A 16,953-nucleotide genomic window follows, 5' to 3' on the forward strand; every position below is an offset into this window, starting at 1 on the left:
CCTGATTTCGTTTTTTCTTCTTAGTTAGTTACTCATTGCAGGTTTCTTTTCCATTGCCACCACCCATGAGATTATTTCGGCCTCTCTGACTTTCCGCTTGACCTTCTTTGTTGCTGTGTTGCCCACCCTACAGGCCGCATACTTGCTGGTAAGCTTCCTAGTGCTTTTCCTCCACTGTGAATCAATGTTTTTCCAGTATAGATACCTGAACACTCTCCCCGCCCATTTACTTTCTTCCATATTCCTCAGCCGTTCTTCATACTCAATTTTACTGCGAGCTTCCCTCACTTCAAAACTACTCCAGCCCATATCACCCTGCACAGCTTCATTTGTAGTCTTCCCGTTAGCGTCCATTGCGACACGTCCCTCTGACCTTTGGTTGCCATCGAGTCCTGATTGTACCCCTGATTTCAAGCGAACAACCGCATTTCCAAAAGTAAGTCCTGGAACCATTACACCTTTCGACATACCCCGGAGGACCTCGTACATATTGTATCCCCATAGCGCTCTGTGCTTCATTATGGCTGCATTTATCTTCCCCTTCACTGTTATTGTTTTTTCCTTTGTTTCCATTTCACATTTTCGCATGGCACATGTCATTTCACATGTCACCTTTTCTTGATGTGCTCTGCCACCTAGCAGAATCGGCGAGTCTCCATAGCTCGGCCGCGAAACGGCTCGAGTGTCCACTCTTGTCGGTTACTATGTTACTGTACGACGTTAGATAAGCACCACTACCACAAGCGACGTAGGTCACGCGCGCGCGCACGTGTGCAGAAGTGCAGCATACATGCTCATTTCTCTAGGCCCTCCGCCAAGCACGTTGTTTAACTAAATGAATTTCTCAAAGTAAATTGCGTCAGAGAATTCGTAAAGTACGACTTATACACCCAAGCTGTAGACGTGATAGCTTGGGATTGTAATTCGAATATACAAGAAAAAATTGGAGGACGCTTAAGCTTCGCTTTCAAGAGTGGAACGCGATAGCGTTATCGCACCCCGTTCGCACCGCCTATATACTCAAACGCGCTACGCCAGCCAAACGTCGCGATCGGCACAGATAGCCGGGCCCCAACACGCCATGAAAGCGGACGCGATCATGGGGCGAGTGGCGCGCCACGTGTCGGGGCAGCGCCGTACATTGCGAGGAGGGGGTCTTCTGTGTTTGCCGCAAGATGGCTCTGCGTGTGCGCAGAGCGCAGAAGAAATGTAGCGGAAACGTACTTCGCTACTCGTGAAACTGCGACTTCTGTAAGTTACATGGTCATAATTACCGATGTAAACCACAGTATAACTTTCTGCGGCACGTTTCTAAGCCAACACCGCATTCACTAGAGGTGATTTTGTCCCGTTTTGAAGGAACGAACTCGTGGCTGAGTGGTAGCGTCTTCGTCTCACACTCCGGAGACCCTGGTTCGATTCCCGCCAGCAAGACCCATCTTGCAAAATGTTTATTTATGAAGTGCCTTCCGAGATTTATCGCTCACGGCCAACGCCGCTGACGCCGACGACACCGGCTTTTCTGCGACACGAGCTCCTTAACGCTATCGCGTTAATATATTTCTTCTACGCGGAAACTCAAAGGCAGAGCCCTTTTCCAGCGGCCGTTTCAGGTCTGTCTGAGTGGCCGCCGCCGCTAGGTACGGATTTTGGACCGTGTTTGCCATAATGTCGATTGCGGTCCAAGCACACGCTGTGCGACAGATGCAACGGGTAGAGCGCCCACGCATCAAGGATAAATACATTAGAAAGTTTTAGTTTAGGGGACGCAAGAACTAGGGGCGACGGTACTGCGCGTGCGCAGGCCCCCCAGGTCTGGTTCCGCGCATGCGCAGTACCGGCCCCCCTAGTTTTTGCGTGCGCAAGCCACTTGCGTCTCCTAAACTAAAACTCGCTAATGTGTGCACAGGTACGACGCGCGCGCGCGCTCGTGCGCGGAAGTGCAGTATATATCCTGATTCTCCTAGGCCCTCTGCCAAGTGCAAGTCCGTTATTGGACTAATTGAATTTCTCAAAGTAAATTGGGTCAGAAAATTCATAAAGTACGACTTGCACACAAGTTGCAGACATGATAGCTTCGGATTGTAATTCGAATATACGAAAAAAAAACATTTCTGTTACGCGGCAACTCGAAGACCTTTTCCAGCTGCCGCTTGAGGTCTGACTGAGTGGCCGCGGCCAAGGTCCATCTAAATAGGTCGCGAAGCTATGACCTAAAAGCGTGCCAAAACCTATTGCCAGAGATATCAGTAGTGCACGATTAAAGCGGGACTAGGTGAGGGGAGGACAAGCACTGAAACTAGAAAACCTATGTGAAGAAAAAAGTTCGAAAATTTTAAATGAGAATAGTGTCATATGAGTAAATATTCTGTTTCAAATATTTTTGCTATGCTAAAACTACAAATGTTAATTTTCTTTATATTTCAAATTTATTCGTTCTTGCTGACCCCTATCAATCAGTAATTCTGGCGCAAGACTTGGCAAGACTGTGCAAACCAGCCATCATGTCGTGCGGAATGGCGTTGTTCACTTGAACGCGGCGGTTTCACCCGAGTTCCTTGCGTGCTTGTTTAAAGTGTGGCGTGCGCTTCACTTCAAATTTTGCGTGACGCAGCGCATGGGATTTTTTGGCTAAAGGTGTGAGTACAGCTTTTTGTTATCGTGCAAATTCCCGCTGCGGCATTAGACGCGCTGTGCCTCGTTGGGACGATAAATGCGGAACTCTCCGCGAAAAAACGTCGCGCTATGTTCGTTCGCTCTCCGTAACAAAGGCTCTGGGTGTCCGACGGTAGCAAAATTACTGAGTGGAATGTTTTCTAAATGATAATGTGGGCCAATGTCGTCTTGTTTGATAACTGTTTGATATGAATAGATGGTGTCTCACGGAATTGTGAATAATTCTGTGAAAAGGTTTGCATATGTTGCTATACATTACGACTGTGTGCTGAACATAGTACTTTTTATCCACTGGAACACGTTTTGTTTGTTCAATTACATTGGTTGCATTATACTATATATCTATAGGCAAATAAAAGTGACGTCGCTTTTGAAAACTCTGTGCACTCATTTATTTCCATTCTATTCGTTCACCTTCCTAAGGAAACTACTGGAGCAATTGCTGTCAATAACAGCCCAATTATGTTCACATTAAGACATAAGCTACTCCGATAGTTTAATGACACGCTGGCGCTTCAGCTGAAGAGAGTCACAAGCTCCCCTCAGCCTCAAAAGAAAAATTGCTGGTATAGCGGTCGAAATGCCGGACGCTAAAGAAATTCAAACATTCGTGCCAAGCAGCATAAGATGTTGACGTCACTGCCATTTTCGTTTGTGATGTCACTTTTTATTTTTTAAATTTTTTGCTAGCTGTTGTCCTCCGATACGTAGATGGCGATGGTTGCAACGAGCTTTTCTTGATATGTGGGCTTCTATGGAAGCTTCGCTATCAGTTTACATATACCTTGGACGCGGCCGCTAGGTATGGTTTTTGGACAGTGTTCGCCATAATGCAGACTACGGTCGCAGCACACGCTGTGCGTCAGGTGCAACGGGCAGCTACACAGCACCCACCCATCAAGGACAGCTACACTGTGTGCACAGGTACGACACGCGCGCGCGCACTTGTGCCGAAGTGCAGCATATGTCCTCATTCTCCTAGGCCGTCCGCCAAGCACAAGTGCGTTGCTGAACTAACTGAATTTCTCAAAGTAAATTGCGTCAGGAAATTCGTAACGTACAACTTCCAAGCTGCAGACACCATAGCTTGGGATTGTAATTAGAATATGCGAGAATAATGGCATCGTCACGTGACGATATCGCCTGATGACGTAACTCATGATGTCATCACGTCAAGCCTGACGTCACGTGATGATGTCATCTGATGACGTCATGTGGCACCTCTTGGAGATGCAGTACATGGTGCGCTTCCCACTTCATTTCGCTGTCTCTGGGATCGGCCCACGAAAAATCCCAATCAACTGGTGGCTAAGAGCTTCGCTGTAAAATAAATTGTATGAACTTAAAGTGCAAACGGTTCCTTTTAGCCGACAGCAATAATGGCCCGCAAATTTGCCTAATTACTGAGGACAAGCAGAGCTCTGCATGACTTCTGCTTGACACCGACGTCACAGACGCTCTTTTTCCAACTAGTTTCGATTTGAAGGCGCCTGCCAAGGGGAATTAATTGTTCGCTCCCACGTGAATTCCGCTATTCCGAATTTGATCGTCGGGATAGGTAATGTCGACGACGGTCTCTTTAATGTATACTCATTTGCTGCAGCCACCTATTATTGAAAATTAAGAGGTTCATTAGCATAACTTCTTTAATTTTAACATTTTAATTAAAGAAACGCACATAAGTGCGGAAATTGCTCTGTTTCTAGAGGCTGCTAGTCCATGTACTCGAATGGTAAACATAACGTTACCGTGATTTACATTTCTCTCATTTTAAATATTTGGTGCAGCTAAAAAAATACACTCACTGTAGAGTAGTGCATGGGGCCCTAGTTTTGTGATCTTTGAAATGTTAATACCTGTGCGAAAGGAAATGGTCCAGTGGTGCGTTTTACATAATACTGTTGCGACTGGGGGCTCGAAGACCTGGGATCATCTTTCCTCGTGGAGGAGTAATGGAACGCGGGGCTGGCCCCGATATCCAGGACCTTTTACATACAAGTTTTCATTTACATATTTACAAGAAAAGTGAAAGTAATACAGAAAAAAGTTAATGAAGAAGTTGTAGCAGCCAATCACTCCCGCCGTGCGTTGCTCTTTTTATGCCCTGCGTGGTCATTGTTCAGTCACCTCCACCAATCCGACGTCAGGAGACCGATGACATCAGGTCCCACCAATCCGGAGGTCTGTTGCTCTTTCCCTTTGAAGGGAGCTTTGTCAGAAACACACGCACATCACTGGGCACAAACAGGGGGAGGGGGATCGTACACTGACTCCGGCGTGGACGTGCCCATTTGGGCGGCTGACAGGTGAAGGACCGTATCCTTGCTAATTGCTCAAACCTCTCCTGATTGAGGTATTCCCGTGCTGGCCATAAATCACCCGTTTTGAGAACCATTTTGACGACGCCGTCGGCCTGTTCCCCATAATCGCGCTAGCTGTGGCCGGAGATTGTCGCGGGCCAAACGGCCGATTACAACAACACCCAACAGATGCGGTTTCTCCAAATGCACCGCGCGTTCTTATGCAAACCGGAAGTACATAAATGCTTTTTGCTTTGTGTGTGTATTCGAGACCACTTGAACTCAAGTGAGCCAGTTCAGACACATCCGAACCAGGAACCGTTATAATTTTCGCTCCAGATATGAACCTAAACCGAATCGAGAAATGTAAACTCGAACCGAACCCGAAAAAATGCTAGTGTGATACATTAATAATAATAATAATAATAATAATAATAATAATAATAATAATAATAATAATAATAATAATTTTACTAGTAATCATATTTCTTTGTACAAGAACACGACAACTATGTCAGAACTCCTGCTAACAGCATCTCTAGAAATGAGATTTATTACCCGAGTCAGAGAATGCGTCGGGCGCATGTGGGATGAGTGGTGATAAGCGACGTCTTCTGGTTTGTTTTTTCTTGCAGTGCTTTTCAGGATGGATGGATGGATACAACTTTCTTGTACGTCCGGCAAGGTTTAACGCGACCTGGGCTCAGGTCTCCCACGGGGGAACGTCAAGGCCCTGCCTCAACGCCGCCTCACGGGCTTGCTGGACTGCCCACGTCTGCATTCCGAGGTCTGAGCTATACGCTTGTAATACTTTTATACTGAAGTCAACTGATGCCAAGTGTTGCCATGCTTGTTTGCTTGTTGTTCACTGTCTCGTCCTTTTAGCGCAGTTTTAAAGAATTGGAAGCTCTGCGCGATATCCAAGAGGAGGAGTGTTGCTGGCGGTCCTAAAGCGCCTCGTGCCGGCAGTTGCCCCACCCGTGCGCCGCCTATCGAGCGAATCTGGAGCTCGTCTGAACACGATCGGAGAAGGCTAGCGGGGAGGACGGATTCGAACCGCGTCCACAGCGAGCCACGCGTCCCAGTTCGCCCTGCAAGCCCACCCACACGGCTCACCACTCGCACTCCAGCTTTGTAGCACGCAGGAAATTGCGGAGGACTCGAAGCACCTCCCTCCTAAATATACAGTGCGTGGCCTCGGGGGAACAAAATGCCACTTGCGCTTGTGTGCGATGTCACCCTATAGAGTGCATATATTAACTCTGTACGCTTAGTATCACATTGTGGGCACTCTAAAAACTCACCAAGAATTAAACAGTGCACACATGACGATGACGCGTTAGGTTCCATCTTTCACCGACATGTTGGTGTTTACGCCGACCATGTGCGTATGTGGTACAGGAGGGTGGCTTAAGTTCACTGCAGAACCTTAGCCATACAAAGTATAGGTGCGGAGGAGACCACAACAAAAAGAAGCGACCTAACACCGCCAGCTTCGTCACTCTTTCGGCGTCCTGAGGTGCCTTCTTTGGCCTGAACTCCAACGGGGCGCGAAGTCGCGGGTCTTGTGAGGCTGTCTGTAAATGCTATGTGCAAAATAGCTTAAGCCACAGTCGTTCCAGAGCACGAATTATGACCCGATCATCTGCCATGAACACTTCATTCTTCCCTGACGCAATAACCCATTAGAACAGCCTCCCAGAAAACATCGTCTCATGCACTGACCGTAAATGATCCTGCGAATTATTAACTAACCACATTTCTTAATTACCGATCCTACCGCACCCTTACTCGAATACGATTTTTCACAATTGTTTCTGGCTTATTTTTTGCTGTTTCGACTGTTGCTGTTCTGTTCATGTGTTGTGACAGTGTCGCAAGAATTAGGGCTCTCCCTTATGTAATGCCTCCGGGCTCTTAAGGCGAAAATAAATGAAATAGTAAGCGCGTGATCATAGGGCAGGGCGGAGATAGAAGGCGGCACGGAGTCCAGAATGCAGCGAACTGCACAGGGCGATGCAAATGGTACGATTCGCTCGGCCAACACAGTGTGTAGCGTATTTGGAGCAGTATGGGCACTCAATTTTCTTTATTACCGCGCAACGTGCAGATAAAAACAGTTTCCTTAGCGGAACAATAGCTTTATTAGACTATATAGCTTGAATATAGAAAGCAAGCACATACACACATACATACACACAGAGAGAGAAATACAAGGATTGTATACGAAAGAATTCTTGCAAGCTTTGCTCAGTTTGTGTCGAGAGAACCACACAGATGAAATAACACACTCGCGAGGCACTGATACTACCGAGGAGAACACTTATCAAACAAGGGGACGACAATCTGTGCTAAGATCTCGCTGCCTGCCTTTTTCGACCAGCTGGTATACGTTGCGTTACACACAAGCAAACACGCGAAAGCATTGTTTGTGGGCCCAAAGCAAGTTATTCCGAGCACAGAATATAACTGGCCCTCTCGAACGTAGATCTTTTGGAATATGCAGGCGACGTATCGTTCAAAACTTGCGCTAGCCTTATGTGAGCCCGCTTCATGTGCTGACACTGTTCAGGTAGCGACATTCCTGAGACACGCTGATCCCGGCGATCGCCTAGAGCACTAAATAATATATGAACAGCGTATAGGCCAGTCAAACAATCGCAACGGAGTTGCTGAGGATAGCGGGCATAGTGATGAAAAATAGAAGGAACGAGCATATTTAATGACACGGTGCAAGTCGGACGTTTGACAATAAACAGAGGGGGGATTAGTGCTGGCAACACAACGAGGGACGTTAAGTGAAGTGATCTTACAGACAGACTTTGTATGGATTCAAGAGCGAGCAAGCGCTGCCTTGGGTCGATAGGCTGCAGAAAAGATCGTGTTTCATGCGAGGTACGTCGCCAGCTAGTCGCATCACCGGCACGAGCGGAAAAAGCGAGCCTGTCCTATCTCTCTCTCTATGTACACGATGAAATGGGCTCTTTATTTTGCAGCAAATAGGACCGTAATCCGCAGCCAAAGGTGCCTTTAGCCGACAATCAAGTTGAATGTGCTGTACGGGAAACGTCGTAGCACTCTGCGGTTGCCGGATTGGGTTACATCGCACCGACGTTACGAGTGCTCTTTTAGCGTCTTGATAGTCCAGCGACAAGAAGCACGTCCCACGTAGGTCTGCGACATGGTTCTGAAGAGGCGCGACGTGCGATATTATGTTCACGGCATTTTCCTGCAAAGCAAAGCTGCTGCTAAGGCAGCGTAACGTGTGTAACCTGCAGCCGCTGCATCCAAAAGCACAGCGCTTTTCCCACCCAATCGCCTGGACATCTTATGCCCGAACCTTTGCTACCGCCGCAAAAACTGGTCGGAGCTACACGTGAGCTGTAGCACGATGTCCGATTCGGGGAATGCACACTCAAGAGGAGATAGAGAGAGAGAGAGATGTTTGCTTTATGACTGCATTATCACTGAAATATTTGCGCTGTTTCCGCGACGCATGATGTTTCAGGCCAGTTAGGTGACTGACTTTGACAAGACGTAGTCGGCAGCTAACGCCTCACCTGAACACAGAACTACCGCGAACACGCTCAATAAGTAGCGTACACAACTGTCACTCGAACATTTCACATTGTTCACTCACATGACACATATCCACAATGAGTGGCATATCAAGAATGGGAAATGATTTCCTCATTTTTGGATACGTATACCTAGGATGACACTTTCACGATTCTATAAGCATACATTGTCAAGTTTACGCTTAGGTCTATACGCAAGAACAGGAGTAGAGCTACAGGAGTAATGCTTCGCGGAATAGCAGACATAGCTTTATTATTATTATGTTTTTTTTTGCAGCTGGCGCACGGCGGCAGGGTACAGTCCTGCAGCTACTAAGTATGTATATAGGTTCGAAGCACTACAACACGTTTTTTTTCCGAGCTGCAAGAACAATTACCCCATGTCAGAGTGAAAACCGTAGTGAGTACTGCGTAGAATGGAAAACCGTGTATGCTGCTCTGCATAACGCTTCTAAACGAGCAGTTCAGCAGATCCAGTAGCGAACTCGTTCGAGAAGCAAGCGGCGCTTCTAGTTTCCAGTAAACGCAGCACAGAAACATACGCAGCACAGAATTTGCTTTTAATATTGCTCATTGCAACTTTGCTATTTTGCCAAGAAGGGACGACGAGGATACTAAGCCTTCAGGCCCTATTCTTTTAACGGCGTGAAACATTTGTGCTCTTGCAACTCGGGTAAAAGACATAACGTCAACTCATTGACAAAAACTTCCGCTCCTTGCAAAACAACCGTATGCAGCTGCGTGCACTGTCAATGTGGAAGACGTGAACAGTTCTATTTCATTTTTTCATGCTTTTTTGGCTCTGTCTCATCTTGCTCGAGAACGAGAGCGTTCATAACGGCACTTCGGGCGACGCGCGCATCACGGAGTCCACTAGATGGAGGCGCACATTAGAAAGTAGTCCCACCGTACGCACCACACGTCCGCCGGGCCGATCGGTGCCCTCTTGCTTCGCACTTCTGGGCGCCGCCGGAGATTCACTGAAGCACTGCGCCGAGTATTTGTCATTCCAACGCAGCCGGCTGAGCACAGTGTTCCGTCGTTTAATTTTGAGTTTTCAAAGGAGGGGGGGGGGGAAGCAACTGCAGCTACGTCATTACAGTTTCGGGATTTGTACATGGTGCGTATGCGTGCCATGTGCATACCCCTCCTTAAACGAACAACTTTTTTTATGAATTTGATGAACAAAAGTTATACGAAAAATAGTAAGGCGTGGTCTCTTTAATTGCTGCCTGCAAAAGTACACACTTGGACCACTGCGCCGGCACAGTATTCGATACATTTCATAATCTGAATTAATCTTCTTTAACCTTGAAGGTTATGCCTGAAAAAAACAAACAAATGCAGTAACTCCATTAGGATGTAGGTAATCAACTATGTTTTGAGTACACGAGTAAATTCGTCTCTTGTGAAGGAGTTACCATGACGCAGCGCTTACTTGAATTACTCAGCGAGATCGTTCCAAAGGTGTGTCGATAATCACATGGGGGCTCGCGAAAGTTGCGCCATGACAAGGGGAGGTTTCCATTTAAATAATTTACCTCGAGCAGTCTTTTTGCCACCACCTCTCCAAGAAGCTACAAATACAACTTACGAACATTTTCACTTTCATGTCTTAATGGAGAAAGTATAAGCTGTGCTTAGTGCGCCGGCGTTCACGCCGCGGCGTACGTCTGATCTTGTAGCGGCGAGCAAAGCAGAGGGCGTCGGAGGCAGAGAGCCCTATACCGCATCACTCAACTAGGAACCTGTCGAGCTCAGCAAGAGTCAACCTGCGAACGTCATGTCGTTTCTTGATTGCGCAAGCCCGAACCAGAATCGGGGGTACTGTTCATGTGAAAGAGTCGCGCTTCGACAGGATCCCACTTTCTCGGCCAAGCTAAAGCCAATTCTAACGGACACAGCGCACCTTCTCTATAGTGGCGGCAAACGAACAGAACCAACCGAGGTAGGTTGCGTTTTGGTGAGCTCGACTAAAATTAATGTGAAAATCAAGGAGGGGTAAAAAAGGCATAGTGAGGGAGAACAAGAAATATCGCAGTGTCGCTACTGTACAGGTGACCGTAAAAGATGTGGTGACAAAGAATCCAAAATAATTTTTTCCCTCCTAACAGCCTTACGAGCAGCTTAGCGCGCTGTGCGAGTCCCACAGACAGATGCATATTCCCCCATCCATTGCTGGCCGCATGTTTACAGGCTGCGAGAAAATTCATCTCGTGGAATCCATGTTCCGAAAGCGTATGCGGTCGGCCGTACGGACTGCGCAAGGACCGGCGGGAGACCTATGGCTGCTGATGACGACACCAGGGGAACTGAACCAGACAGGAGCCACCTGTGCTTGTCATCAGCCACCGTGAAAAAATCTAGTTGGTCGTGAGCTCAGTATGCGACCGCTGCACTCCGAGTGCCCTCTGCTAGCGGGCTCGACGCGATCGGAGCTCGGCGTGTGCAGCTTAACCCGGTCACTGGCGCCAGTGGGCCGCGACGGGCGTGGCCAGCTGCCAGCGCCGGTGGTGCCTCCTGAGCCTCCGCTCGTGCGAGGAGGACGTCGACGGGGCGAACGGCTGGCACCGGGGCACGGCGGCCGACCAGCGGCCCTTGGCCACGCACTGGATCATGGGACTCCCGCGTAGCTGGAAGCCCTCGGGACACTCGAACGACACCGTCTCGTTGATGCGGTAGAAGTAGCTCACGCGCGACGAGATGCGCGCCCCGTCGCGCACGCTCGGGTACTGGCACGCCGGCACGCCTGCACACACGCGACAGCCGAAAGAGGGGGTCGTCATGGACGTGGGCAGTATTGCGCGCCGACTTGCGTCTCAAAGCGCGATGAAAGGGCTAAACGTTGAACATCAGTTTCTGCGCGATGCGTTATAGCTCTGCCTGTTCAATAACCTTCTAAAGCCATCGGCTGTCAGAAATGTACGAGGGGCGATCAGACTGTTTTGCAACTCGCGTATGAAGAAAACTGCCTGGTGCCCACGAAAAAGAAGAAAAGGAAAGAAAGGAAAAGGAAAAGGAAAAAAAAAGATTTGACATAATTTCCGCGCACACTAATAACAGTTCTTACATTTGGCTGGAAGAATACTGCCGACACAAGCATAGTGCAAAAGACGGAAACAAGATAGAAAAACACACACGGCGCTTTGTCTACTGGTACTTTGAAGAAAATAAATTAAATATTGCTTGTTCAACGATCGTTCCGTGGCAAGAGAATGTCTTCGAACCCTGTTTAGGTGTTTGTTGATATTTGGGAAATAAAAAGAAGTCGTTAGTGACCAGATCGGGACAGTAGAGTTGGCAGTCAAGCCTGAGACACGGTGTTGCCTGGGCAACACGATATTTGTCAACAGGGGCGTTGTCGTGCAGGAGGAGAAGACCTCTTAATTCCCAACCTCGTAATTTTTTTACGAATGCCGCACGCAATTTTCGGAGAACGTTAGCATAATGTTTTTCTTTTAGTATCCTGCTGTTTTCCAAGTAATGAACTCTCAGAATCCTTTTTGAGAAAATCGGCATACAGCAGAGCTTTACAGCAGAGCTTTAGCTTGAGCTAGTTGGTCAGACATACTAGTATTAGACCTATTGCGCGAAAGAACGAGAACGAAGAAACACACATAGACCGGATGGGCGATAACTGCAAACTGAGTTTACTCCTGCGGAGAGATGAGCTTTTATAACCACAATCACTATCAATACTACATGCGGCACTATAACAGCAGCGAAGAAAAACATACACCTCTCGGCAATGCGTGTATTGAAACTTGCGTAAATGCATGCCTAACAAAAACGATACTTTTTTTGTCAAGGAGAGGCAGCGATGGTTTGCTGACACATGTTCATACGCGTTGCCTGCTGTGGACATCATCCACATCATATCAGGCTTTAGTAATGTCAGGGTAATTTTTCTATGCTAGCGACTTGTTATGCGTTTTTCCATTAACTGAACTATTTCAGCATGAGTAGAGACTATTCACGGCCATCCACTGAATCTTCATTACTCATTATTTGTATACATTTGCAAATTTAGGGTGAAGCCCTTCTTATCGTTTCGTGTGTATGTAGCGTATTTCACTCTAGGTGATTGTGAACGCTTTTGATTATGTCTACTTTTTATATCTGTACAGTTCTCTCGTTTAGTGCTTTTTTTATGGTATGGGAGTTTGGACGCAATCCATCGGGACGCCGACCACATCGGATGTTTCCCGCCGTCGGCTAATCTCTACAAATAAAGTTTATTCCACCTGTTTAGCTACAATTTTGGGCTAGCGGGCTTGATCTTCAGTAGCCAAACTTCTCATATTGTCGCAGTAAATAAACAACTATAAGCGACTATACATTATGGCTACCAAGGCCGGCATTTACAAAACAGTTCTTGTGCAAGGACTGTGCGCCAGAGCAGTTGTCAGCCAATCGCAATGTTGGAAATGTTAGTGAAGTCGGTTGGCCCATCACAAACAGCTCTTACGAACGAAAAGCTTTGTGAATTCGGTCCTAGAGGCGGTAATACACTCGAGCGCCTTAATAGCACCTCTATCAGTCGCACCGTCTGGTGTCATCTATTGTGTGCGCATTGGGGTCGCAACTGTGCGGAATATTTATGAGTGGTGATGCAGCGCTTCTGGACCCGAAATAGACGACTTTATGCACGACCGGGGTATAAGCAGCTGCGAGTGTCAACAAAAGTAAGTCGTTTTCGAATAAATATGTACACCATTGAATGCTTTCAGACGCTATAGTAAGTTGTCAAAGAGCGAAATATTCGATCGTTACGGAATTTCCGCAGGTTACGCGTTCTATCGCCATTCAAGGCAGCCACGAGGCGCCGACCATGTCATGATTGGGCAACACTTACGAAAGGCGGCTCGTGGTGGCGAGGTGAGGAGGATGATGACGTTCTTTCGCAAAACGCGCTTTGCTGACGAAACACCTTTTGATAGCCTCGGAAATCGAGCGCCTAGATCAAGGGCACAAAGCAATTGCCGGCCGAAGGGCAATCATCTGTGCGGCAGGCTTGGCTTTGAGAAAGATGGGTGGCGACAGCCGTGATACCGAGTGCGGAACGTCCATTTTGGGCGCTTCTATGTGGTGGAACGTTGGCGCAACTTATTGCCCGACTCAATAACGTTCGCGCCATTCGCCCTAGGGCTGTCTGCATGTCGCTTTGCTTTCGAGGTTCGTCGTGTCTTCATAGATCGAGTAACGGGGCAGGAAGTTATACAGGAACCCCAACTCTGCTGAGCAGTTCCTAGTCTTAGCGGCAGAAAGGGGTTTCGGTCACATCGTCCTTTGCGGTGACATTCCGATTACTCGGAATCGTACCGTCAACATACTGACGGGCCGCCGTCAGCTTCCTTTTCGCGATAAGCAATATCGCCGGCTCAAACTTCCATGTTTCGCTGAAAATAAAAAAAAACAAATTATGGGGTTTAACGTGCCAATACCATTTCTCATTTGAGGCACGGCGTAGTGGAGGACTCCGGAAATTTCGATTACCTGGGGATCTTCAACGTGCACCTAAATGTATAAGTACACGGGTCTTTACGCATTTCGCCCCTATCGAAATGCGGCCGCCGTGACCGGGATTCGATCCCGCGACCTCGTGCTTAGCAGCATAACACCATAGCCACTAAGCAACCACGGCGGGTAAGTTTCGCTGAGCTTTCACATACCAGCCAAAGAGGAGGACGAGAGAATTGTACAGCGAACATTTTAATGTGCCCAACTGTTTCATTGCTGTATAGAGTTGGCCCTATATCACAGTTCGATTTTCAGTAATCCTAAAAGCTGACCGTATATCGCCCTTGTGCACACTTTACGGCTGGACGTGGCATATACTACATCTCACTTTTTGCACCACGTGAAAAAGAGGACAACGTCCACCTGCCCAAACTATCTCACTCCAGGGGCGCGATCGGAGTTCGTTGCTCGAAACGCGCGTTCAATTTGCGTTCAGTTTCGCCTCACGCGCTCGGCCAATCGCGTGAGGCGAAAGTGAACGCAAACTGAACGCGCGTTTCGAGCAACGAACTCCGATCGCGCCCCAAATGTTTCTGCGGAGCACTATGGTCTGACGTCCACGGTCTGACGTTCGCAATATGATGAACAGCGAATGCAATTGCTCAAGAAGTTCGCACCCGCCATGGTGGCTTAGTGACTATGAAGTTGCGCTGCTAAGCACGAGGTCGCGGTTAAAAAAATTTTATTATGGGGTTTTAGTGCCAAAACTACTTTCTGATAATGAGGCACGCCGTAGTGGAGGACTCCGGAAATTTCGGCCACCTGGGGTTCTTTAACGTGCACCTAAATCTAAGTACCACGGGTATTTTCGCATTTCACCTCCACCGAAATGCGGCCGCCGTGGCCGGGATTCGATCCCGCGACGTCGTGCTCAGCAGCCCAACACCATAGCCACTGAGCAATCACGGCAGGTTACGAGGTCGCGGTATCGAATCCCGGCCGGGAAGGCCGAATTTTTATGGCGAGACAAGAACGCTATTACATTGGGTGCACGTTAAAGAAACTTAGGAGATGAAAAATTAATTCGGAGACCTCCACTCCAGCATGCCTCGTGGTTTGACATGTAACACCCTAGAATTTAATTTTTGTACCCTTCAATAGATATGATTTTTGGCTAACCTCCCTGTCTTTCCTCTCCTTTGTCTCCTCCTCCTCCTTCTGTATCAAAGTAGGTGGTCGTCATGCTTCGCAAAATAGAAATATTCTTTGACTGCCCTGCGGGATTTACGAAGGGACATCAAGCTATTTGATTTGATTTGTAGACTTTGTTGTGAACTGTACTTACACTGAATGTTTGCTCCAGGTTTACTTGAACAACATGACAATCGAGTGTGCCTGTATAATAGTGTCTTTATTGCATAGTGGTATTAACTTCTCCTACTTAATGGTATACGGGACGCCTCTCTGGTTAGCTTTATTTGCTCTTTTGTTTACATTTCCGTCTTTTTGTAGGCTTAGTATGTTCAATTGTGCCTCTGTCACATATATGTTTGCGTGCTATATGAAAAAAGGTCTAGTGCATATTTCTTAATTGTGTCTTGGAATAGCCAGCTCCTAATTTAGCCTACCTTCAATTTGCCTACAGTCATTAAACAAAGAAAAAATATCTCATTGTAAAAGAGCGAATGTTAATTTATTGGCAGATAAATTGGCAGATTTGATTCATTTGATTGGTTGATTGGCAGATATGGCAGATAAATAATGCGTCCGTCACAAGTACGCCGACGCAGCTCAGGACACTGCACTCAGTCAATCAAATCAACGAACAAATAAATCAAGAGCGCAAAGCACGCGATGCGGCTGCAGCAGCAGCGTACATTTGGGGACGATGCCGCTCCAGCGGTCGTTGTCCAGGCACTCGAGCACGCCCGCGCCGAGCATCATGTGGTCTGGCCGGCAGACGAACTGCATTTGCTGACCGCCGCGGTACTGTGGCCCATGCTCGCTCTCCACGTAGCCGTTTTCGGGCGCCGGCAACGCCGAACACACCACCTCTGATCGCCGCCAGGTTAGGGCAAAAGGAGAGAGAGGAAAGAGCGTGCTCTCATCAGTCAAAGCTCGCGGTGCATTAGCGCGTGTATACACGAGGGCCACGGCAGAAAGCGCAGTTCTTTTGCCGGAAGAAAAAAAAAAGAGCAGCACCACTCAGGGTTGGGTTCTCGACATGTAACAGCATACATCAGTGTAGAAGTTAATTGATTATTCTCGTACAAGTTCGGCGTTGTTTTCTTTTTCCATTATGAAAGGGAATTGTCTGTTTCCTCCTCCTCGGTTATTCCATAAGTGAGCGCGTCTGCTAACCATGATAGCATTCTGCTTTCGAAAAGAAAAAAAGGCGTTTTGATAGACAGCTAAGCACGCTATACGGCGGCACATATACGGGGTGTTTCCATGGCGACTTTAAGTAGCATCTAAAAATAGCTGTTCTGAAATAAAAGGACCGTTCCTTCGGAGACATGCCGTCAAAGGTGCCGACCACGTGGTGATGGATGATACGTAGTAATTAGTCCATAATTAACAGAAATTCAGTTTCAGCGGGCTCATCGTAATTTGTAAATTGAGGCAAACTCCGAGCAATCTATATCAACTATTGGTTCTGAAAAAATGCGATTATCCGCGGAACTCTGGCACGACAAATTTCGGCTTCGGAGCGCGCGAAACCGAAACTGGGAGGGTGCAGCGAGCGCAAAGCCGCACTCCTGAATGAATGTTTGATGTTTAATGGCGCAAGGGCCAAGTATGGCCAAAGAGCGCCATGTCCGTGGTAATGAGTTCGCAGTGTAATTATGAGTTCTATGAAGTTGGTGTGTAGTGGCTGTAAAGAGGCCTTAAAAATAGTCGCTCTAAAGTGCGTAAAATTTGTATAATAAGATTATGGT

The 16,953-nt window shown here is 47.5% G+C and overlaps 1 protein-coding gene and 1 long non-coding RNA gene across 5 annotated transcripts in view; one reads left to right on the top strand and one right to left on the bottom strand.

Moving 5' to 3' along the window:
- Positions 1–2,509: 2,509 nt before the first annotated feature.
- Positions 2,510–6,286, top strand: LOC135902667 (uncharacterized). The gene is made up of 3 exons (XR_010564557.1): positions 2,510–2,637; positions 5,612–5,763; positions 5,862–6,286. It is a non-coding gene; the product is annotated as an uncharacterized lncRNA (long non-coding RNA).
- Positions 6,287–7,153: 867 nt separating this feature from the next.
- Positions 7,154–16,953, bottom strand: part of Hasp (Hig-anchoring scaffold protein) — an 810,838-nt gene continuing 801,038 nt past the window's right edge. For 3 of the 4 annotated variants that reach the window (XM_065432843.2, XM_070523594.1, XM_065432840.2), the window contains 2 exons: positions 15,892–16,068; positions 7,154–11,303 (listed from right to left, as the gene is read on the bottom strand). In XM_065432843.2, coding sequence (XP_065288915.1) covers positions 11,017–11,303; positions 15,892–16,068 — 464 coding nt within the window. In that variant the 3' untranslated portion in view covers positions 7,154–11,016. The remainder of the gene's footprint in view (positions 11,304–15,891; positions 16,069–16,953) is intronic. The other variant, XM_065432842.2, reaches the window with a different exon arrangement.

This window comes from Dermacentor albipictus, chromosome 1, assembly GCF_038994185.2.
Source record: "Dermacentor albipictus isolate Rhodes 1998 colony chromosome 1, USDA_Dalb.pri_finalv2, whole genome shotgun sequence".
In the NCBI taxonomy this organism is placed as follows: Eukaryota; Metazoa; Arthropoda; class Arachnida; order Ixodida; family Ixodidae; genus Dermacentor; species Dermacentor albipictus.